General features: G+C 41.6%; 1 protein-coding gene across 1 annotated transcript in view; it reads right to left on the minus strand.

Annotated features, from left to right (window-relative positions):
* Positions 1–21230, minus strand: part of LOC111953652 (cholecystokinin receptor-like) — a 37827-nt gene extending 16597 nt beyond the window's left edge. Inside the window, exons 1-2 of the mRNA XM_023973062.2 lie at positions 20768–21230; positions 12534–12782 (exon numbers count right to left, since the gene is read on the minus strand). Coding sequence (XP_023828830.1) covers positions 12534–12782; positions 20768–20939 — 421 coding nt within the window. The 5' untranslated portion in view covers positions 20940–21230. The remainder of the gene's footprint in view (positions 1–12533; positions 12783–20767) is intronic.
* Between the last annotated feature and the right edge of the window lie 4741 nt (positions 21231–25971).

The following is a 25971-nucleotide window of genomic DNA, read 5'->3' on the forward strand; positions in this document are numbered from 1 at the left end:
TATTAAACTGCACCTTTGAACTCGTTCACTTTATAATAAAACACCTGTCCACACACTCAATCAAACAGACTCCAACCTCTCCACAATGCCAAGACCAGAGAGCTGTGTAAGGACATCAGGGATAAAATTGTAGACCTGCACAAGGCTGGGATGGGCTACAGGACAATAGGCAAGCAGCTTGGTGAGAAGGCAACAACTGTTGGCGCAATTATTAGAAAATGGAAGAGTTCAAGATGACGGTCAATCATCCTCGGTCTAGGGCTCCATGCAAGATCTCACCTCGTGGGGCATCAATGATCATGAGGAAGGTGAGGATCAGCCCAGAACTACACGCAGGACCTGGTCAATGACCTGAAGAGAGCTGGGACCACAGTCTCAAAGAAAACCATTAGTAACACACTATGCCGTCATGGATTAAAATACTGCCGCGCACGCAAGGTCCCCCTGCTCAAGCCAGGGCATGTCCAGCCCATCTGAAGTTTGCCAATGACCATCTGGATGATCCGGAGGAAGAATGGGAGAGGTCATGTGGTCTGATGAGACAAAAATGTACGCCTTTTTGGTCTAAACTCCACTCGACGTGTTTGGAGGAAGAAGAAGGATGAGACTAACCCCAAGAACACCATCCCAACTGTGAAGCATGGAGGTGGAAACATCATTCTTGGGGATGCTTTTCTGCAAAGGGGACAGGACGACTGCACCGTAATTGAGGGGAGATGATGGGGCCATGTATCGCGAGATCTTGGCCAACAACCTCCTTCCCTCAGTAAGAGCATTGAAGATGGGTCGTGGCTGGGTCTTCCAGCATGAAAACGACCCGAAACACACAGCCAGGGAAACTAAGGAGTGGCTCCGTAAGAAGCATCTCAAGGTCCTGGAGTGGCCTAGCCAGTCTCCAGACCTGAACCAATAGAAAATCTTTGGAGGGCGCTGAAAGTCCGTATTGCCCAGCGACAGCCCGAAACCTGAAGGATCTGGAGAAGGTCTGTATGGAGGAGTGGGACAAAATCCTGCTGCAGTGTGTTGCAAACCTGGTCAAGAACTCCAGGAAAACGTATGATCTCTGTAATTGCAAACAAAGTTTCTGTACCAAATATTAAGTTCTGCTTTTCTGATGTATCAAATACTTATGTCATGCAATAAAATGCAAATTAATTACTTAAAAATCATACAATGTGATTTTCTGGATTTTGTTTTTAGATTCCGTCTCTCACAGTTGAAGTTACCTATGATAAATATTACAGACCTCTACATGCTTTGTAAGTAGAAAACCTAAAATCGGCAGTGTATCAAAATACTTTTTCTCCCCACTGTATTTGCGATGGTACGCTGCAGGGACCAATTCAAAAAATGATCACAATATGTGACCGTTACCCTTGAAAGAGTTAAAGGTCCAATGGACCATTTTTATCTCAATATCAAATAATTTCTAGTAAGAATGAGAAGTATCTTACTGTAATTGTTTCCAATTATAAATAGACAAACAGAGCTTCTTAGCAAAGAGCAATTTGTCAAGAAAGACTTTATCTAGGACTGTCTGGGAGTGGTCTGAGTTGTGAGGAAAACTGAATGCCGTGGCTGTGAATACAGAGTTTTCTCGTCACCTGCCGCCCCCTCCTGAAACCTTTTAATCAAAGCTAAAGGATACGTATGACATTCTGCACATGTGTTATTTTTACATACACTACATAGCTGCTGCTCACACTACCTCTTCTTGATTCCCCCTTTTCTGTAGCCTACAGTACGTCTGCCTCATATTCCTGAACATTTTGAATAAGTAAAAACCTGCAGCGATTTGAATGAACTTCCCAAAATATATATGAAGGCTATTACAACCTTCTCTGTCTGTTGTAATGGATATTGCAGTTGCACAAGCAGGACACAGTCCCTTTGTACGTCTGCTCCCGCTCTTCCCCTCCCCTGCCGGTGAGGGCGCCAGAAGCCTTGCATCACTCACTCCTGCCATCCATCACGTACACCTGCCTTTCCTCGTCACGCGCATCAGCGTATTGGACTCACCTGGACTCTCTTATCACCTGTTCATTTCCTCCCCCATATGTGTCAGTTCCCCAGCTCTGTTCCCCGCTTCTGCATTGATTGGTTCTGTTTGCTAACGCTGTTTATGTCTCGTTCCATGTCCGTTATTTATTAAATGTTACTCCCGTACCTGCTTCGTCTCTCCAGCGTCATCCTTGTGACAGAATGCAGAAGCCATCACACGAAGCATCGGGGAGTACTGTCGTTCTGGTTGGTATAGTGGCATCGGCTCTGGGTCCACCACCGATGGAACCGGGGGTGCCTAGCCTGCTCGTCGGGCTTCAACGCCTAGCAGGCTCGAGAGTTTCCTTGCCCCGGTTGGCTCGGATGGCGCCCATCCCACGTCGGGCCTCCAGCTGGATCGTCAGTTCTTGTCTGCCCACCGGTCCAGGAGTTTTTTGTTTTGTTGTTTTTGTTTTGTCGGTGACGTCGGGTGGATTCTGCCGCGATGGACCGGCGGGTGCCTAAGCCAGCCCGTCGAGCTTTCATGCCCTGGCTGCTCGAGAGGTTTCATTGCCTCGGTTGGCTCGGTGGCTTCCCATTCCACGTCACCACTCCACCGGATCATCGGGTTTCCTCAGCGGATCGACAGGCGTCTTCGACTCAGCCGGATCGTCAGGCTCCCATGCCTCAGCCGGCTCGCCAGGCTCTCACGCTCCTGCCGGTTCGTCGGCTTCCCAACGCCTCAACCGGCTGCCCAGCGCCCATGTCGTCGGCCGGTTCCCCAGGTGGTACGCGCGGTGGCGCCCCTTCAGAGGGGTGGTACTAATACTTATGTCTTGCAATAAAATGCAAATTAATTACTTAAAAATCATACAATGTGTTTTTCTGGATTTTTGTTTTAGATTCCGTCTCTCACAGTTGAAGTGTACCTATGATAAAAATTACAGACCTCTACATGCTTTGTAAGTAGGAAAACCTGCAAAATCGGCAGTGTATCAAATACTTGTTCTCCCCACTGTATGTGATTGGAACAGAAGTAACAGAACGTCTACATATAACAAACACATCTAAATGGCGTTGTTGTCKGAAAAGCATCTAAAAAATGTTACGTACTGATGGAAAATAAAGCTTTTCACAACTTTATTCCTCAATTTTACATTTTATTGTAAATGCAAACTTTAGCATCCAAGCATCACACGGAACACATCCACAGCCAAACTCATTCCATAAACCAGTCTAAAAAACAGGTTGCGCTGACAAAAAACTAAACATAAATTTGCAACCTAACAGCTAGACTTGTTTACAATGTTCCACATCTCTGGGAGACAAGGGAGAAATGTAATATTATAGAGGTACGTGTCAGCTAAGCTAACAGCGGCTAAAATCTTCATGATTGCAGACATGTTTGTTTATGTTTGACCAATGAAAACTCCCTAATCCTAGRATGCCATTGACTATAAGACACAAATAAACAAAGTCAAAGATGGCAGCGCCCATTGCCTGAATAAGATTAACTTAGTTTGGCCACTTTTCAGCATATTACAAATCTTCGATGTGCTTGTTACAGTGTATACAAGAACTGGGGCACTTGACCTGACAAGTCGTTTATAGTTTCTAACAAATCACAAAGCAAATTAATGTTTTTACCTCACAGATTATCACCTCAAATACAAACCTACTGCCTAGCCTAGCTGTAGTGCGAAAGCTAAATGGGGTTGCCAGATTCGGRTGAAACCATTTTAGGGCGGTTTGTAGTTAGTAATACTTTAAGTTAATACAAATGTAACCATGTTTTGGAAGGAGATCGATATCTGGTCCACCCACATAACATTCAGCCCGTAGATGACGCCAAAATATAAACCTAGATAATCCTGTCTAGCTCCATAGATAACTCATTACATCTACAACCTTGACTCACTAATGCCAAAGTCCCAGCACGTAATATAGCTTGTTACACGGACACGTCATTCAATCTGATCATCCGCACAAACTACCTCACTTTGTTGCTCACATGACTTGATCCAACCCTGTTCTCACTCTCCTCCATCCCGACCAGGCTAAAACCTATCTATCCCATAATACTCACTGCACTTGATGATTGCGAAATATCTTCTTCGCTTGGCGACAAGCCAAGCATTTGTACACTACATGTCCAGTGGTGATAATAAGTTGACATGATGATACATGTAGACACCACTGTAGCCTAGTTTTTTTCAGGGGAGAATAAATGTAATTAATCTTTTTTTGAACAAAAAATATTTAGGATGCCAGCGTTTCCCTTAGCCATGACTGGAATATGTAATGTATGATAATATCCCACTCTCACTTTGTTTGTTCGCCACTATTGTATTAAAGGCACAGTCAACTTAGTGTATGTAAACTTCTGACCCACTGGAATTGTGATACAGTGATTTATAAGTGAAATAATCTCTCTGTAAACAATTGTTGGAAAAATTACTTTTGTCATGCACAAAATAGATGTCCTAACCGACTTGCCAAAACTATCGTTTATTAACAAGAAATTTGTGGAGTGTTGAAAAACATGTTTTAATGACTCCAACCTAAGTGTATGTAAACTTCCRACTTCAACTGTAAGAGAGATTTGCAGTTTTACCTGACGTGACCAACATAAGTGACAGCCTAATTTTTTACATTTAAACTCGGACAAAACAGAGGTGCTAATTCTARGTCCCAAGAAATAAAGATATMTTCTGTTGGATCTGACAGTTAATCATGATTGTTATACAGTCTTCTCAAATAAAATTGTGAAGGACCTCGGCCTTACTCTGGACCCTGATCTCTCTTTTGCTGAACATATCAAGACTGTTTCAAGGACAGTTTTTTCAATCTATGTAACATTGCAAAAATCAGAAACTTTCTGTCCAGAAATTATGCCGAAAATTAATCCATGCTTTTGTCACTTCTAGATTAGACTACTGCAATGCTCTACTTTCCTCGGTTACCCAGATAAAGTACTACATAAACTTCAGTTAGTGCTAAACACGGCTGCTAGAATCTTGACTAGAACTAAAGAATTTGATCATATTACTCCAGAGCTAGCCTATCTACACTGGCTTCCTGTTAACTTCTTCGGGGTAGGGGGCAGCATTTTCACTTTTGGATAAATAGCATGCCCAAATTCAACTGCCTGCTACTCATCCCCAGAATATAAAATATGCATATTATTAGTAGATTTGGATAGAAAACACTCGGACGTTTCTAAAACTGTTTGAATCATGTCTGTGAGTATAACAGAACCTATGTAGTAGGCAAAACCCCGAGGACAAACCATTCAGATTTTTTTTTTTGAGGTCACTGTCTTTTCAATGAGCTTTCATTGGGACACCAGATTTATAAGCGACTTGTTTGCAGTTCCTACCGCTTCCACTGGATGTCACCAGTCTGTGGAAATTGGTTGAGGTTTTTCCTTTGTGTAATGAAGAATTACGGCCATCTTAAATGAGGTTCATTTGAAGTAAATTGTTTGAGAGAGGCACATTACCAGAAAAGTTGCGTCAGTTTTCTTTTTGTATCTAACACAGATCATGTATTGAACACGTCTTCAATTTGATCGATTATTAACGTTTAAAAGTACCTAACGTTGTATTACAAAAGTAGTTCGAATTTTTTTGGTAAAGTTTACATGTAACTTTTGATATATTTTGTAGTGACGTTGCGCAAGTTGGAAGCTGTGTTTTTCTGGATGAAACGCGCAAAATAAATTGACATTTTGGATATATATCGACGGAATTAATCGAACAAAAGGACCATTTGTGATGTTTATGGGACATATTGGAGTGCCAACAAAAGAAGTTTGTCAAAGGTAAGGCATGAATTATATTTTTATTTCTGCATTTTGTGTCGTGCCTGCAGTGTTGAAATATGCTACTCTCTTTGTTTACTGTTGTGCTATCATCAGATAATAGCATCTTATGCTTTCGCCGAAAAGCCTTTTTGAAATCTGACATGTTGGCTGGGTTCACAACGAGTGTAGCTTTAATTTGGTATCTTACATGTGTGATTTAATGAAAGTTAGATTTTATATCATTTTATTTGAATATGGTGCTCTGTATTTTCCCTGGCTATTGGCCAGGTGGGACGATTGCGTCCCACCTACCCCAGAGAGGCTAGGCCTGATTTCAAGATTTTACTGCTAACCTACAAAGCATTACATGGGCTTGCCCCTACCTATCTTTATGATTTGGTCCTGCTGTACATACCTAGACGTACGCTACAGTCACAAGACGCAGGCCTCCTTATTGTCCCTAGAATTTCTAAGCAAACAGCTGGAGGCAGGGATTTCTCTTTTCTCCCTGTCTGCCTGTCCATGTGAGAGACAGAAGCAGAAGTCTTTATTGAAGACCCATCTCTTCAGTAGGTCCTATGATTGAGTGTAGTCTGGCCCAGGGGTGTGAAGGTGAACGGAAAGGCACTGGAGCAACAAACCGCCCTCTCTCCACTGGGATTCACTGCCTCTAACCCTATTACGGGGGCTGAGTCACTGGCTTACTGGTGCTCTTCCATGCCGTCCCTATGAGGGGTGCGACACTTGAGAAGGTTGAGTCACTGAAGTGATCTTCCTGTCCGGGTTGATGCCCCCCACGGGTGCATGCCGAGGGGGAGATCTTCATGGGGTGTACTCGGCCATGTCTCAGGGTATTGCTGCTGCCCCAGTTCTGCCTGCGGCTATGGAATCACAACCTGTTCACCAGACGGGCTACCTTGTCCAGTACCTGCTGTTTTTAACTCTCTCTCTATCGCACCTGCTGTCTAACGCTGAGTGATCAGCTATAAAAAGCTGACATTTACTCCTGAGGTGCTGACCTGTTGCACCCTGTACAACCGCTGTGATTATTATTATTATTATTTGACCCTGCTGGTCATCTATGAACGTTTGAACATCTTCACCATGTACTGTTATAATCTCCACCCGGCACAGCCAGAAGAGGACTCGCCAGATCTCAGAGCCTGGTTCCTCTATAGGTTTCTTTCTAGGTTCCTACCTTTCTAGAGAGTTTTTCCTAGCCACCGTGCTTCTACATCTGCACTGCTTGCTGTTTTAGGCTGGGTTTCTGTATAGCACTTTGTGACATCGGCTGATGTATAAAGGGCTTTATAAATACAATTTGATTGAGTGATTGATTGATGTGTGAATTCACAGGACACTTTTACATAGGCGGTATGGTTACCACAAAGTAAACTTCTGATTAGGGCTGTTACAATGACAATATTACTGCCACAATGGCGGCCGCGAGTCATGACGGCAGTAACATTTCATTTGATCATTTAGTCACAGTAATTAGGCTTCTCGAAGCTCTGATGCTACTGATGGTCAGTAGTAGCCTACCAAACTTGCTAACTGCCTGGTACACAGTACTCTATTGTCTCTCTAATCACTCTGACATCAATACAATGTATTGTAATCAATGTAATCAAACACTTCATGAGAACCCATGAGCTCATGTTGTGCAACATTTCTATATGTTATGCAATTGCATAAAGAAAACATTGATGGCCTCTATTAAAAAGAGGAGGATTCCATCAGCTTTCTATAGGCTAAGCCTACTATATTTATTTCTCAACTTTCCTAATATTAAGCACATTATTTCTCTTTACAGCCTACCTGGCTGGCATGAAAATGAACCACGGGAAAAGCGTCCTCCATTCGCTATTTAATTGCATAGATAACATGTATTTTTTTCCACTGCCCCTGTTTCAAGACAGGTGCATGATAATGGTCCATTCTAAATTAAAAAAAATCTCGCACATTTATTCTTTAGTATATGTAAAGGCAAGATTAAGTCAATAACAGTGTGATGGGTGACAATATTAGCCTATCACTTGTGAATTATATATTATCACTTGTGAAGGATGCCCAGTTTAAGGCAAGAAACAACGCATGCTTTCCCCCCCGATTATTTTCATCATAGTCGTACACCTCATGTAGTCTAGCCCATTAGGCCTATATGTTTAGATAATGTTTGTATCACAACTAAAGTGGCCAAATAACTTSCTAATGAAGCACAACTTCTTCWGGATCGGTGTCCCTTCCAAGGGACGGTTGAGCTAACATAGGCTAATGCAATTAACATGAGGTTGTAAGTAAAAAKAACATTTCCCGGGACATAGTTCATATCTGATATCGTCAGAAAGCTTAAATTCGTGTTAATCTAACTGCACTGTCCAATTTACAGTAGCTATTACAGTGAAAGAATAGCATGCTATTGTTTGAGGAGAGTGCATAATTTTGAATATGAAAAGTTATTAATAAACAAATTAGGCACATTTGGGAAGTCTTGAAATAATTATTTTAACAGAAATACAATGTTTCATTGGATCATTCTAAAACTTTGCACATACACTGATGCCATCTAGTGGCCAAAATCTAAATTGCACCTTGCCTTTCTCTTGCATTTCAAAGATGATGGTACAAAAAAATACAAAAGAACGGTTGGTTTTTTCTTTGTATTATCTTTTACCTGATCTATTGTGTTATATTCTACTACATTCCTTTCACTTTTCGATAAACTTTAAAGTGTTTCCTTTCAAATGGTGCCAAGAATATGTATCAATCCGCTCTACAGCGTGTGTAGAGCCTAACTGGCATACATACGCAGCGTTTGAAGACCATTTTCACCATAAAAATGCAACTTTKTAAGTAAAGCATTACATGCATAATCACATTTGTGGTCACTTTCGAGAATGGTGTTTTCCTGCTAATGGAACATTCGTGCTTACAGCCTACTGCCGTGTGTGCATTGCTGCGCTTATAATGTGAATATATAGCCTAATAATTTATAAACATTTAAACAACAAGTTAAACATTCTCATCTGTTGCGTTAGGCTCATTGCTTAAAACAGTTTTTTTGATGCTCGTGGTTGTATTAATTTGGGATCTATTGCATCCCCAACTGTCTCAGGCTATGTTTGGAATATTTATTTCTCGCACAGAATAGAATCGATCAACAGTGCTACTATGGAGGATAGTAGATTGACATAGRCTAGTGCTTTTGCTGTTCATTAGGCCTACCCGTCTTGTTGGCTGATGAAAAGTAAATGTGGACAGTTATTCCTATGTCTTCAATTTGCACCTCGGAATTGGATAAGGAGGAGTGCAGTTGCATTCCCGATGTGTCTGTCTTCACTTGTAGCCTGTGAGAAAGACCCGATCACGTGAAGGAGAGCAATGTGWATGAGAGGTGCTTCGGCATGCAGCTGGAAGAAGGGAATTATAATTATTTTATTCAGCCCAAGGGCACAACGTCCATTATGGCAACGACAAAGGGGTTGCACCTGGGAAATTCGAGGCATTATCAAGTTCTTTTCAAATTGTGAATGAGAGACTGATGAAGTGTGTACAGCCTGTGCAAAAAACAAAGCAGAGCTCATGCCTTTCATGCGACTTTAAAAAAAGCATCATTAGAGTTGCATCATGCAACCTTAGAATGTATTAACAATCAAAACATATATCCCAACATTTGTTTCACAACTAAAGTTACATAAATAACTGTAAATTAAGCATATAAGAGTACCTGTCTCTTTGTTAACCGCTCAACACAGAATAGCCGCATGTGCGCACTCCCTCAAATAATTTGTATGACATAAAATAGGGAGTGCGCACGTCTGCACTCCCTATTTCATTCAGCTATGTTCAATTGTATTCTTCATACTATAAAATAATATAAAATAATTCCATGGAATTCTAAGCAAATGTTGTCTGCTAAATTAACTAGTGTAGCCCACAGCCATATGGCATAGCCAGATCAGGGCCTAACATAAGGACAACTCAGAGTATGCCATTCTGTTCTTCTGAAATAGACTACATGTCTTTAGACTTGTCTAAAATAAATAATGGATTTGAACTATCGTGTAGCCTATAATACATTAATKTATTTGACTTTTTAAAATGTATATGTTCCAAAGGTCTGCATTTTTTGGGCTCCCGAGTGACGCATCAGTCTAAAGCACTGCATCTCAGTGCTAGAGGCATCACTACAGACCCTGGTTCGATCCCAGGCTGTATCACAACCGGCCGTGATCGGGATTCCCATAGGGTGGTGCACAATTGGCCCAGCGTCATCCGGGTTAGGGGAGGGTTTGTCCGGGGTAGGCCGTCATTGTAAAATAAGAATTTGTTCTTAAATGACTTGCCTAGTTAAATAAAGGGTTAAACAAATCAGTGGCTTGTAGGCTATGCGTAGAAGCCAGGGGATTCTAAATGTGTTTATGTTAATTATGATTAATTACCGTGAGACCGGCAGTTATTTGCTTGACAGTCACTGGCTGACAAAAAGTCATGACCGCYACAGCCCTACTTCTGATGGATTTAATGTGTTTGATTTAATCAATACAGCAAACATTAATTGATTACTGCTATTATTTTGTCCTGCTGCTGTTCTTATACAATGTCTGAAATAAATAAACTGTTCAAATAAGTTTGATTCAGCAAGTGTTTAAGTGATGGGCCTTTAGATGAGTTAGACGGGGGATCTTTCTTTCTCTCTATCCATTTCCTTCATTTTATTATGATAAGATAATATGGTGGTGCTGAGAAGGGAGCAGGTGTTGCTGGTTCCTGCTCGACTTAGTTTTTTTTWATAGCTATTAATGATTACTTTGTTAGCTCAGAATGTTTGTTCAATAATTTCCTACCACTGGCAAAGATTTCTGGATCATGAATTGGAAGATACACACATATCTCTCAGCCTCCCGAATCTGCAATACTACATTCACTCTTTTGTTCCCAACACAGTGGGCTTACCTGTTGCTGCTGACCCTAGATGACCAAAGGCAACACCAGTGATGAAGGAGAGGAAGAAAAGGATGACTCCAAGCTTGGCTGAAAAGACGGGCTACACGGCCTCGTCTTCCTAGTATTTGGATGGCTAATATTTTGAAGTGGACCAACAACACCACCACTCTTGTCAAGAGGGCACAACAGCGTCTCTACTTTCTAAGGCGGCTGAAGAAATTTGGCCTGCCACACTGGGCCCTCTCCAAAAACTATCGCTGTACCCTTGAGAGCGTACTGACCGGTTGCATCACAGCCTGGTAYGGGAATTACTCCATCCACTACCACAATGTCCTCCAGCATCATCCTTGCATCTGGGAGACTAAGCCTGGTGGGGATTAAAACAATGCACCCCGTGCAGATAACGACAGGATGAACCCAGAGTGGCTTATGATGCCCCAATCTGCATGGGAGGGGTGAAACCAGCCATGACTAAGCATTCTTAGTGTAGCATTCTTAGTGTCAGCTATATAAAGACCTCTGCATTTCTGTAAAGGTTAGGCTGCTCGGCCCAACAGTCAACAGTGTCGGGATGATTGTTTGAAGAAATGACAGTCTCTCTCAGAATGAATTTCTACGACAACACACATTCATGCTACACAAACATCGCAACTGCTGCTACCAGACTCTTATTATGATTGCTAAATTCTTCACAATTAAACACTTGCCCCCTAATCCCCCCTTCCCCAAAACACATGTTGGACTGTAAAATGTGCCGTCCTGTACTATAAATTTAACAAATATATTTTACGGAGCCATTTACTTTATGTTTGTATTATTATATTTTTGTATTTCTTATTGTTGTTGCATTGTCGGGAAGGAACCTGCAAATAAGCATTTTCTTGGACAGTGTATACCATGTTTATCCCTTACATGACAAATAAAATGTGAAATTTGAAATGTCCTCTCTCTCTCTCTCCTACTCTGTGCATGCTTAGAGTCTCAGTCTACTCTGCTGTCTAGCTAGCTTCTTGACTGACCGAGTCATCGAGACACCTGCGTCATGCACTACGTACTGCGTCTACTCTCTCTCTCTCGTCCTTCATCTCTCTCTCTCTCTCTCTTTCTCTCTCTCTTCTCTGATTCTTACTCTCTCTTCTCTCCTCTCTCTCTGACTCTCTCTGCATCTTCTATCTCGTTCTCGCAACCATACTCACGTGCATCAGCTACTCAAACGTCTCTCAGACTCCCTGCTCACCCTGCGACCTCTCTGATTTTTCTGCATCTAGAGGAAGGCTCAGGGAAAGCTAATTGTGAGGTCCATAAATGGCAATCAAGCCGTTGAGTGATAGGGCCAGCTCATCAGTAAGTCACACTCCTGCGGACATATGACACTCCAACTGGCTCTGGCATGATGGGTTGTGTCCACCCTGACCTCAGCATAAAAGAGCTACAGTTAATTCCCCTTTGGGTATTGTTACGACTCCAAAACAGGATGTCACTAGGAAGAGACCTCTCAAACCACTGTTTAAAGATTATTGACTCCAGAACCTAATTATGCTCTGATATCTTGTAAGAATACTGAAAATATGTAATGTATTGCTTTCAGATCTATGTGACAGTTCCAGGCCAGTAATATCCAGCCTGTCTACAAAGCTGTCATGCACCAAATCTCATAATGCCTGGATAAGTGTTGCCCATGTCAGTAACTACACCAATATAATATTGCAATCTGATGCTCGACTGCAATGTAGATTACATGCAATTTAATAATTGGTGAATTTGTGCAGTGCGACTGCTTTGCAGACGGTCACAATCTTACCCATGAAGTAGGTGACCGTTTTACACATGGCGGCTCCGAAGATAAAGTCCTCCAGCATGTTGGGGATGAGTGTGAAGGGCATGCAGAAAACTGCCATCATCAGGTCACTGACCGCCAGCGAAAGCAGGAAGGAGTTGGTGACCGTGCGCATGCGCTTGTTGACCGTCAGGACCACAATGATCAGAAGGTTGCCAAAGACGCTGAGCAGGAAGATGAGAGAATAAAGCAGGATCCGCACTGAGTCCATCTCTGAGAGAGAGAGAGAGAGAGAGAGACAGATGACAATGATCACATATTAAAACATATCAGTATTATATCATTTTATACGGAGCCATAATCACAACACACCATAGGTGGTCTGCAACACAATCTGCTGGTCTGCAACTGAGCATCTATGACTGCAAGGACAGAGAGCTCCAAGGATGCCAGTGAAGTCGATGCTAGTCATTACACTGTCACAGACCCTGTGCTTGAAGCTGCATGCATGTGACGGGACAAGGTCACCATTGACTATCTGCTGAGCTGAGTGATTACAAGAGTAATGTCACCCCCAAAGTCAAGGGTTAATGTCTGCAGGATGCATACTCATACTTCAAATACTTATTGTTTGACAATGACTTATAGTTTACAAAGCATATGACTGAGCTTGTTGAGAAACTAAGACTTAAAGTAGCCGTTTTTTACAGAAACATATCTTGTTTCTCTCTAGTCAGCAGGAAGCAGATTGTGCAATCAACCTTTACAGTGCATTCGGAAAGTATTCAGCCCCTTTCACTTTTTCCACATTTTGTTACGTTACAGCCTTAATCTAAAATTGATTAWATTAAATGTTTTTCTCATCAATCTACACACAATAACCCATAATGACAAACCGAAAACAGTTTTTTATTTATTTTTTGCTAATTTATTGTTTAAAAAAAAGTAATGACTTATTTACATAAGTATTCAGTCCCTTTGCTATGAGACTCGAAATTCAGCTCAGGTGCATCTTGTTTCCAGTGATCATCCTTGTGATGTTTCTATAACTTGATTGGATTCCACCTGTGGTAAATTCAATTGATTGGACATGATTTGAAAAAGCACACCCCTGTCTATATATGGTTCCACAGTTGACAGTGAATGTCAGAGCAATAATCAAGCCAAGAGGTCGAAGGAATTGTTCCTAGAGCTCTGATACAGGATTGTGTCGAGGCACAGTTCTGGGGARGGGTACCAAAACATTTCTGCAGCATTTAAGGTCCCCAAGAACACAGTGGCCTCCATCACTCTTAAATGGAAGAAGTTTGGAAACACCAAGACTCTTCCTAGAGCTGGCCGCCCGGGCCAAACTGAGCAATCGGGAGAGAAGGGCCTTTTTTAATTACTTTTTTAATTATTTATTTTTTAAGGGGTGGAGAAGGGCCAAGAAACCGATGGTCACTCTCACAGAGCTCCAGAGTTCCTCTATGGCGATGGGAGAACCTTCCAGAGGACAACCATCTCTGCAGCACTCCACCAATCAGGCCTTTATGTGTGGTGCAGCAGGCACTGCATCTCAGTGCAAGAGGCATCACTACAGTCCCTGGTTCGAATCCAGGCTGCATCACATCCGGCCGTGATTGGGAGTCCCATAGGGCGGCGCAGAATTGGCCCAGCGTCGTCCGGGTTTGGCCGGGGTAGGCTGTCATTGTAAATAGATTTTGTTCTTAACTGACTTGCCTAGTTATATAAATGTTAAATTAAAAAAAGAGGAACGCAGCAAAGTACAGAGAGATCCTTGATGAACCTGTATCCAGAGTGCTCAGGACCTCAGAGTGGGACGAAGGTTCACCTTCCAACAGGACAACGTCCCTAAGCACACAGCCAAGACAACACAGGAGTGGCTTCAGGACAAGTCTATGAATGTCTTGAATGGCCCAGCCAGAGCCCGGTCTTGAACCCGATCTAACATCTCTGGACAGACCTGAAAATAGCTGTGCAGCGACGATCCCCATCCAACCTGACAGAGCCTGAGGCTGTAATTGCTGCCAAAGGTGCTTCAACAAAATACTGAGTAAAGGGTCTGAATACTTATTTAAATGTGATTTTTCTCTTTTTTATTATGCGATATTGTATGTAGATTGTTGAGAAGCGGTGGGGGRAAAAACKATTTAATCCATTTTAAAATAAGGCTGTAACGTAACAAAATGTGGATAATTTGAAGGGTTGTGAATACTTTCCGCATGCACTGTATATCTGTTCTTGATTATTGTAATACCATTTATTAAAGTGCAGCTGCCTCTACTCCTAAACCTTTGGATGCTGTTTTTCAGGGCACAATTCATTTTATCAAAGGAGACAGTTTGTTACTCATCACTTTATTCTTTACAAAAAGTTTGGCTGGACCGCTTTAAAATCATAGATCACATTATTATGCACTGTTTGTTTACAAATCCACAAACTTCCGACTTACCTAACATTACTGTTAAGATTTAAAATGACCCTTTCACAGGGTTGGTTAACTCTGGAGACTCCATTGGTGTCTAGAGAGCTAGGTAAATCAGACTTTAATTTCCTTGCACCTTAGGTGTGGGATGAATAAAGGTTAAATAACCTATCAGACTGGTCTGCGGTAAGGTCTGTGGCTGTGATGGGGGGAGCCACAGGGTTAATAGAACCGGTGTGTGTGGAAATTAAGGGTTACACCGTTACAGAATGGCTGCGTTAGTGCTGCCACAGTTAATCAGTCTCTACCTGCTCTTATGCTCCCGAGCTGCTCCCCATTGCTCTGGTGCCACGCTGGCAAGGCTTTCAGCATGGGCACTGCACTCTCTCACTAATCAATAGACTTCTGTGCTTAAATCAAAGCTCCTCGACCATAATGCTCACAACAAATCGAAATGCCCCACTTCTGCTTGGAAATACCAATACTGCCCCGCTTTGCAATTCTGTTCATAAGAAATTCTTGGGGAAAAGTAGCAGGTAGCCTACACTAGTAGTGATTACAGGTTTTCTGTCCATATGTCTTCAATTGTCATCAAGGCAAAGGGTGGCTACTTTGAAGAATCTAAAATTGGTGGCTACTTTGAAGAATCTAAAATTAAAATATATTTTAGGTAAGTAGGTAAGAGCGTGGAGCTAGCGTGGAGCTAGCAATGACATAAACACGGGTTCGATTCCTGATGGGGCCACATGTACTGAAATGCATTGTTGTACACTGCTGTAAGTTCCTTTGAATAATAGCATCTACTAAATGGTAGATATTATTATATGATGTACACTAGGCTGTACTGTATATCCAAACAATAGAAACAAAATCTTATCGATTACAGTGCATTCAGAAAGTATTCAGAGCCTGGACTTGAAACCGATCTAACTTCTCTGGACAGACCTGAGCTGTGCAGCGRCGCTCCCCATTCAACCAACAGAGCTTGAGAGGAACTACAGAGAAGAATGGGAGAAACTCCACAAATACAGGTGTGCCAAGCTTGTAGCGTCATACCCAAGAAGACTTGAGGCTGCCAAAGCTGCTTTATTTGAATACTTATGTAAATCTGGTATTTCTTTTTTTTAAACATTTTCAAACATTTCTAAAAACCTGTATTTGCTTTGTCATTATGGGGTATTGTGTGTATTTTTTTWAATCCATTTTAGAATGAGGCTGAAACGTAATAAAATGTGGAAAAAGTCAAGTGGTCTGAATACTTTCAGAATGCATTGTATATTTTTAACGTAAACAGATAATGGTTATTTACTGTTCTGTACATAACAAATCCTGACTTCCAGTGCAGTAAAAATATGATTTTTCTGTGTTTTATTTATATTTCCTCACTATGAGGTTGGAATAATACTGTGAAATTGAGAAAATTATGATAATGCACTTATAGTGTAAAAGCTTTTTGAAAAGACAGCTTGTTTTCCTGGTTGGGTTTTTTGGACTGCCTGGTGACATCACCAAGTGGTATAAGTTAATTTACCAATAACAAAGAGAGCTTACCCTCCTCTTTGCCAATAAAAGCTAGTTTTCATGTTATACTTCCCTCCTATTAGGCTCTTCCAATTAGGCCCTTCTCTCAGACCACTCCCAGACAGTCCTWGCAACATTTTTGCTTGAGAAATTGCATTTTTGCTGAGAAACTATTCTTTTTGGGGCCATTTTAATTTAACACAATCACAGTAAGGTAAATACAGTTGAAGTTGGAAATGTACATACACACAGGTTTGAATCATTAAAACTAAATCATTCTCTCTACTATTATTCTGACATTTCAATTTTTTTATATAAAGTGGTGATCCTAGCTGACCAAAGACAGGGAATTTTTACTAGGATTAAATGTTAGGAATTGTGAAAAACTGATCAGTGACTTGGCAGTGTGGTGCCAGGACAACCACCTCTCCTTCAACGTCAGCAAGACAAAGGAGCTGATCGTGGACTAAAGGAAACGGAGCACCCTGCACAACCCCATCCACATCGATAKGGCTGTAGTGGAGCAAGTCTAGGGCTTCAAGTTCCTCTGTGTCCACACCATTAAGGTATTATCATGGTTCACACACACCAACACAGTCGTGAAGAAGTGCCTCTTCCCCCTAAGACGGCTGAAAAGATGATTCATGGGCCCTCAGATCCTCAAAAAGTTAGGAAATGGAAGACATACAAGACCACTGCCAGAAAATCTTGCTTGTTTGTAGGTGACCAAATAATTATTTTCCACCATAATTTGCAAATAAATTCATTAAAAATCCTACAATGTGATTTTCTGGATTTCTTTTTCTCATTTTGTCTGTCATAGTTGAGGTGTACCTATGATGAAAATTACAGGCCTCTCTCATCTTTTTAAGTGGGAGACCTTGCACAATTGGTGGCTGACTAAATACTTTTTTGCCCCACTGTATATGTGTCACGCCCTGATCTATTTCACCTGACCTTGTGATTTGTCTCCAACCCCTCCAGGTGTCGCTTATTTTCCCCAGTGTATATATATCTGTGTTTCATGTCTCTCTGTGCCAGTCCGTCTTGTATGTTTCCAAGTCAACCAGTGTTTTCTTGTTCTCCTGCTTTTTGCATTCTCCTTTTTCTAGTTCTCCCGGTTTTGACCCTTGCTGTTTCTGGACTTTGTACCTGCCTGCATTGACCACGAGCCTGTCTACCACTCTGTACCTCCTGGACTCTGATCTGGTTTTGACCTTTTTGCCTGTCCCTTTGGATTAATAAACATTGTAAGACTCCAACCATCTGTGTCCTGTGTCTGCATTTGGGCCTCRCCTTGTTCCTTGATAGTAAGAACATACAGTATCTACCTCAATTACCTAGTACCCWTGCACATTGACTCGGTACTGGTACCTTGTGCATATAGCCAAGTTATTGTTACTCAGTTTGCATTTATTCCTTTTGTTATTATTTTTCTATTATTTCTCTTTTTTTCCTCTCTGCATGGTAGGGAAGGGACTATAAGTAAACATTTAACTGTTAGTCTACACCTCTTGTTTACGAAGCATGTGAAAAATTAAATATATTTTTTATTTGAGATCGGATTTAATTATTGGGGGCTGGTGTATGAAGGAGATGTGGGCTGAGAGGAGGATTTCGTCAGTTATCAGATAAGTGGTTCTGTCCACCAAATTCCCAATCACATTAAATCTATCAGGCGAAAACCATGATAATCTATGCTCACTGGATACCTGAAACTCACTTGGTCCCAGAATTTCTAAGCCACCTCCAGTAGATAGCAAGGGGCGTCTGTATAACTTGCTTGATACATAAACCCCTGATACAAGGTCTTCTAGGCGTTATTATGGTGCAGTACAACGCTTCTCTCTCTCCTCTCTCTCCCTCTCTCTCGCCACCCCCATATATGGTGCCCGAGTGGAACTTGAATAAATGTTGACAGTATCATATCAGCTTCATGACACATTTTTTTCTAAACCATGCAGAAGGACAGTGTCAGCTCCCAAAATGACTCCCTTTCAGTTAAATCAATGGAAGTCCATGTCGTCTCCTTATCTGTGCATTGGATCAGTGGCCGGAGTCGTATGAAGTGTCTCAGAGGCTCAGCCCTCCCTTATCCATGTTAAGCTCATTCATTGTGATTGAAAATTCTAAACTGAGCCTAACTGACCCAGGTGCCTGGTTAGAGCAACATGCATCTGATCCATTGTTCCCTATAGCAATCGAGTGGCTTCTTTCTATCACCAAAATGCTGTAAGATGAACATAACGCTTCTGACAACCTTTATGATATCAAAGATGGGGATGATGATCTAAAATGACAACTGTAATGACAGTGACACTGACAGCTAAAATCGATGATTGTGATGGAAGCAAGGTTATTATAGTTTTGTGCATATATATWTWTWTTTTATTTTATTTAAATTAGTTCAACAGTTTTTCTTTTAAATTTAGTTTAGTTTCAGTTAGTTTTCAGATGCATTTGACTAGTTTTTAAAACTATGTATATTTCATTTTTATATTATTTGGTTCTCTCAGCTGTTCTGGTCACATTGCTACTACGTTGTAGCAGCGTTTGAGTCATACCCATGCACATGTGCAGATACCCTGTGTGACTGTGTGAAAGCAAAGTCTTGCATTGTGCTCATCTCAATGGTCGCGTTCGAGCGGATCACTTTTGTCAAGTTGGGGACCATCACTGGTCACCGCTTTTCATAGTGTGTTGAATTCTGGGGATGAAAATTGTCAGACTTGATTAGTAATAAAAATGGATTGGATTTACAGTATATAGTGCTTTTCTACCAACTGAGGTACATAGTAAGGGGGAAACTCACCTCATCCACCACCAATGTGCAGCACCCACCTCGGTGATGTACGGCATTCATTTTTGTGCCAGAACACTCACCACACATCAGCTATCAGGTGGAGACGTGAGGAGTGACATATGCCATGTAGGAATGAGGGGGGTGATTAGATGGCCATGATGGAATGGGACAGGGYTGGGCATTTAGCCATGACACGGGTTAACACCTGTACTCTTCCCGATAAGTGCCATGGGATTTTTAATGACCACAGAGAGTCAGGACACCCGTTTAACATCCCATCCGAAAGATGGCACCTACGCAGGGCAATGTCCCCTTGTACCTACATGTCAACTGCATGAACTTTACAAGAATCCTGTAATCAAAGTTCATTACGTTTTGACTGCAGTGGACTGCGAGCTTCTGCAGTTGCCCTTCACCAACTTCATCCTGCAGCCTTTGCCTGCATTGTGGGAGTATCTATTGTCAACAAATCATTAAGGTGTTTTTGTTAGACTAACGCGAACGTGACCAAAGACATAACTGAAAGAGGAACCAATTTGCCAAGATGTACAGWATGTGTTATTTTATGGTTTTGATGTATTCATTATTATTATACAATGCAGAAAATAGTAAACATTTTGGAAAACCCTTGAATGAGTAGGCGTGTCCAAGCTTTCGACTGGTACTGTATATAAACAGTTTTTGTGCCTTAATAAAGACCCATTGCCTTATGTCGACACTGAATTAGTGGTTAGGGTGGCTTAGGGTTAAATGACCCCCGGGATTAAACACCCCCCCCCCCCCACCTGTAATTCTAACTGAAACCACTTTTTGTCAACAATTTTATTTTCAACACTTTCCCTGGATGCCACTAGTCTTGTGCAACTAAACATTTCATCTGTTTTATCCAATGTTACCCCACTTGCGCAAGTGAATAACTAGCTTTGTGTGGTGAGACTGGTAAAACACTTCAGGAGGGTGTCACCTGTGCTACCATGGCAGAGCTCCTGAGTTCTTGCAAGGTATGCCCCAAATCAGGAGGAAGTGGTAATCTCTAAGCAAGCAACATGACGTCGTTTACATATGCAATGTCATTTTGTTTTCCAAAATTGGATTTATTGGATTTATTTAATTTAATAATTTAATTAATAAGATGCCTAGACTTTAGCTTTTAAGAGTCAATTAAGTCACTAATCTTCAGGGGGCATTTTGCAATATATCTAAATCTTACCAAATGTAACTTTTATTGTGTCAGAAAATATACATTTCCCTTAAGGTGGATATACATTTCCTCCAAGTTACCCTATTGTTCAATGTGGTGTGAACAACCTGCATTTCTCACTTAATTAAATCCTATACTACAGTGACAAACAATGCCAATTAGAGCACTCTTTTGTTCGCAACCCATCATATCATTTAATGTAGGAATTAATCTCATGTAATTAATTTAATGATAGGAAAAGGTATCAAGAACCTCAAAAGAACTGAGATTGTTATAGAGAATCTTTATGAATCTTCCAGTATTACCTTTTTGCCGCATGGATGGGGGTTTTGTGATGACAGACGCATTGCTACAGGTGGGATTGGTAACTTCCTTGCTAATATTTCCAGATGCATTCACAGATGAGTTGCTCTGCAGGCGTGGCAGACAGTCCAGGAATGTTGACAAAGAAGTGTCATTAGAAGTTTGTAAAGCCATGTTTTTTCTCTGTTCTTCAAACTATTAAAATCAATCAAATCAACAACTTTTCATCCTTATCAGTTGTATCTCCATTAAATAATTTTACAGTTGTGGAGAGCATCACAAAAATGCCCATGGTAGCAAGTCTGGTCCAGAGGATTATTTCCAATTTTACACTCCTGTCGTTTTGACATCGAAATGTTCTGTAGGCGAGCTGTCGTATATGTCAATAAACTGACAGTCCGCAGAAAGGTGCAGATTCGTGTGTAGAGTCAACGAGAGCACACTGGCATCATTGTTGCGTGGAGACTGGAGAGACTGGAGAGATTTTCTGGCATGTAGAGAGAATGCATCACTATATAAACACACGTTGGGGAGGGGTGTTTGGGATGAGGGGCCATGCAGTTACTAACTGCAGCACAGTAGCAAATACTGTAGCTTGACACTGCCTCCCAGTGGAAGATATAACACCTTAGCCTAGTGGTCACCAACCTTTTCTGAGTCAACATCACTTTCTGAGTCCGAAAGCAAGCCGAGATCTTCCATTCAGATTATTTTTTTAATTCTTAAAAAAGCTATTAAAAACAGTTATGTAGCAATGAGGTTTGTGCAGTAGGCTATAGGCGCAATATATTTTCATGGCATATAGCCCATGCTTAAATTGCCCTGCCAAATAATAGGTATATGATCACACTGATAATAGATAATTTGTTGTATTTCTTGAGAGGCACAGCTGAGTGAGCATAATAATTAGCTTTTTAAATGTTACTGGACTGATGGTCTGCATCTKATTGTCAGTCTGAGGGGAGGGAGCAGTGGTGAGGCTGCCTCTCATCCAACTCACCGTCCCTCTGCTCTCCCTACCTCTGTTGAGAAAAGGGGACACAGTCTTCCAGCTGATCTCAAGTTGCACTACATTAATTCTGCATCATGCACCAAATCATAATGTTCTTCCTATAAACAGAGATAGGGAAATATTCCTTGATATTAAAAAAGACACAAGCCGCTAATAATAACAATGCAAGCTTATCTAAGCCCTTTTCTATACTCATTCACTGCAGCTGCAGTGCTGGTTGTAACGTGAGTGGAAGTAGGTAGAACGTGCATTTTATGGCTTATAAAAGTKTTGAACAAATTGTTGACAGTGCTGAATAACAACTTAAACATTAACCTACTTACATAAACAGCAGCTTTTTGCTGTCTCTCTCTAGTCATGGTTTTAAAAGTTTAGAAATCTTACAGTATCGAGGCTTCTTTCTAAGCTGCCGTACGGTAGCAGAGAGAATAGTCTATGACTAGGGTGGCTGGAGTCTTTTACAATTGTGACTCACCACCTGGATTCGGCCTTGTGTAGCAAAATGTGAAATTGTGTTTTTTACATTGGATAAAAGTAGAGACTCAGAGCTACAAAATGGTATATCATACACTGCATTTGAGGAAAAATGGAAAGTAATTTTGCTTTGAAACTTGATCAACCTGTAAACTCACTTTTGAGAAAATCACATTTGAATGTTTTGGTTTCTAGTGAAGAGCTCTTCTTTGTCTACACCCATTCAGCATCGTTCACACCCTCTGAAACTTTAGCCCCACCCATCTCGGAGCGCTCTCGGAGCGCACACTTGACGCTCTGACCGATGATTTGTTTACCTTTGGATAACATAAAAAACAGCGTAACCAGCTCTGCTGGCAACAATTTCATTACGCCTTTTTGCAGACGTTTACTGACACCGACCATGTTCAACGGGTGTTGTACACACGTCACGTAACGTTAGCTAACGAGCCAGCCAAACAACAATGAACAAAGTGCCAACAATGCCTAACATTAGGCTCTAATTAGAAAATCAAACAGCTCTGGGAAACGAATAGTAACGTCCGCTAGGTAGCCAGGCAGCTAATTGTAGCTAGCTAGCTAATAGTACACTTTAGCTTAAGACATATAGGTAGATAGCTAAACATTGAACTTAGCTAGGTAAAGAACGTTGAAGATCACACACATCACGTAACGKTAGATAAATCCTGTTTGGGCTAGGGGGCAGCATTKTCACGTTTGGATGAAAAGCGTGCCCAGAGTAAACTGCCTGCTACTCAGTCCCAGTTGCTAATATATGCATATTATTAGTAGATTTGGATAGAAAACACTCTGGCAGGCGAAAACCTGAGAAAAATCCAACCAGGAAGTGGGAAATCTGAGGTTTGTAGATTTTCAACTCTTGGCCTATCGAATACACAGTGTCTATGGGGTCATATGGGGTCATGTCTATGGGGTCATTCGCCCCCACTCTGAAGTGGGGGCGAATGAGAGGGGATTGAGTAAGGTCTCTCCCAGAGTACCATGAGCTGACCATGCGCGTTCACGTGAGAGTTAGCTTGAGTTCCATTGCATTTCTGAAGACAAAGGAATTCTGTTTGGCTTGATTTGTTGTCTGAGCGCCGTACTCAGATTATTGCATGGTTTGCTTTTTCGGTAAAGTTTTTTTGAAATCTGACACAGTGGTTGCATTAAGGAGAAGTATATCTTTAATTCTGTGAATAACACTTGTATCTTTCATCATTGATGTGGCTCTGTGCAAATTCACGTGATGTTTTGGAGGCAAAGCCTACATGTATTGTGTAACATGTTGTCCCGGGAGTGTCATCTGATGAAGAATATCAAAGGTTAGTRATKAATTTTATCTCTATTTCTGCTTTTTGTGACTCCTCTCTTTGATTGGAAAATCGCTGTATGCTTTCTGTGACTAGTCGCTGACCTAACATAATGATATGTCCTGCTTTCGCCGAAAAGCCTTTTTGAAACCGGACACTGTGGTTGGATTAACGAGAATTTTATCTTTAAAATGGTGTCTAATACTTGTATGTTTGAGAAATTTTTATTATGAGATTTCTGTTAATTGAATTTGGCGCCCTGCAATTTCATTGGCTGTTGGCGAGGGGTTCCACTAGTGGAACCCCGTTCCCAGACAGGATAACGAGCCAGCCAGCTAACGTTTGCTAGTTAAACAACAATTATCAAAGTGCCAACAATGCCTAACATTAGGCTCTAACTAGAAAAGCAAACGGCTCTGGTAAAACAAATAATAACGTCAGCTAGGGAGCCAGCCAGCTAATGTTAGCTAGCTAGCTAACAGTACACTTTAGCTTGAAATGAAACCACTTTCTGTCAAAATTAGAAATATGTAATATCTGAAAATGTAGCTAGCTAACACTAGACTATATTACCCGTATACATCATCATCATCATCATCCTCATCATCATCATCATCATCATCATCATCATCATCATCATCATCATCATCATCATCTCCCTGTCATGAATGCCATACCATGGTTGCCCTTAGTTTGAAAATGTAATCCGGAGACAGGTGTTTTCTCCATCTCTTTAGCTATTATACTCTAATTCCACTGATTTCAAAACTTGATCCTCCAGAAAGTGTAGAGCAACATTTATGCAGCTCCAGTACACAATACATTTTTTTAAAAGCAGTGTTAGACAGGATTATTATTATTATTTCTTATTTTTATCCGCATTTTTTAAAATTGCATTGTTGGTTAATAGCTCGTAAGTAAGCATTTCACTCTAAGGTCTACACCTGTTGTATTCGGCGCATGTGACTAATACAATTTTATTTTATTTTATTACCAACACAGACTGACGAGCTCATATCGACAGCAGCCTTCAAAAAACGCAATTTGATAAAAAAATAAAGGCTCTCAAAAGACTCTTCAAAAGGCTCTCCTGTGATGTCATGACTTGCGACATACGCCTAGTTTCCTGAATTGGGTCACAATTTTTAGGSCCTTCCTGACACCGCCTGGAATAGAGGTCCTGGATGGYAGGAAGCTTAGCCCCAGTGATGTACTGGGCAGTGTGCACTACCCTCTGTAGTGCCTTGCGGTCAGAGGCTGAGCAGTTGCCATACCAGGCAGTGATGCAAACTGTCATGATGCTCTCGATGGTGCAGCTGTAGAATCTTTTGAGGATCTGAGGACCCATGCCAAATCTTTTCAGTCTCCTGAGGTGGAATAGGTTTTGTTGTGCCCTCTTCATGACTGTCTTGGTGTGCTTGGACCATGTTAGTTTGTTGTTGATGTGGACGCCAAGGAACTTGAAGCTCTTAACCTGCGACTAGCTCTTCAGCTCCGTCGATGAGAATGGGGGCGTGCTCGGTCCTCCTTTTCCTGTAGTCCACAATCATCTCCTTTGTTTTGATCACGTTGAGGGAGAGGTTGTTGTCCTGGCACCACACCGCCAGGTCTATGACCTCCTCCCTATAGGCTGTCTCGTCATTGTCGGTGATCAGGCCTACCACTGTTGTGTCATCAGCAAACTTAATGATGGTGTTGGAGTCRTGCCTGGCCGTGCAGTCATGGCTGAACAGGGAGTACAGGAGGGGACTGAGAACGCACCCATGAGGGGCCCCAGCATGGCGGATGTGTTGTTACCTACCCTTACGACCTGGGGGCGGCCAATCAGGAAGTCCTGGATCCAGTTGCACAGGGAAGTTCCATAGTCCTTAGCTTGGTGATGAGCTTTGAGGAAACTATGGTGTTGAACGCTGAGCTGTAGTCAATGAATAGCATTCTCACATAGGTGTTCCTTTTSTCCATTTTTGAAAGGGCAGTGTGGAGTTCAATAGAGATTGCATAATCTGTGGATTTGTTGGGGCGGTATGCAAATTGAAGTGGGTCTAGKGCAGGCCTAGGCAAYTCCTGTCCTCGGGGGCCTGAWTGGTGTCACACTTTTGGCCCAGCCCTAGCTAACACACCTGACCCCAATAATCGACTAATCATGATCTTCAGTTAAAAATGCAATTAGTTTAAATCAGCTGTGTTTGCTAGAGATGGGGGGAAAAGTGTGACACATATCAGGCCCCCGAGGACTAGAATTGCCCAGGCCTGGTCTAGGGTTTCTGGGATAATGGTGTTGATGTGAGCCATGACCAGCCTTTCAAAGCACTTCATGGCTACAGACGTGAGTGCTATGGGTCGGTAGTCATTTAGGCAGGTTACCTTAGTGTTCCTGGACACAGGGACTATGTTGGTCTGCTATAAA

The sequence above is a fragment of the Salvelinus sp. IW2-2015 genome, linkage group LG27 (assembly GCF_002910315.2).
Source record: "Salvelinus sp. IW2-2015 linkage group LG27, ASM291031v2, whole genome shotgun sequence".
NCBI classification, from domain to species: domain Eukaryota; kingdom Metazoa; phylum Chordata; class Actinopteri; order Salmoniformes; family Salmonidae; genus Salvelinus; species Salvelinus sp. IW2-2015.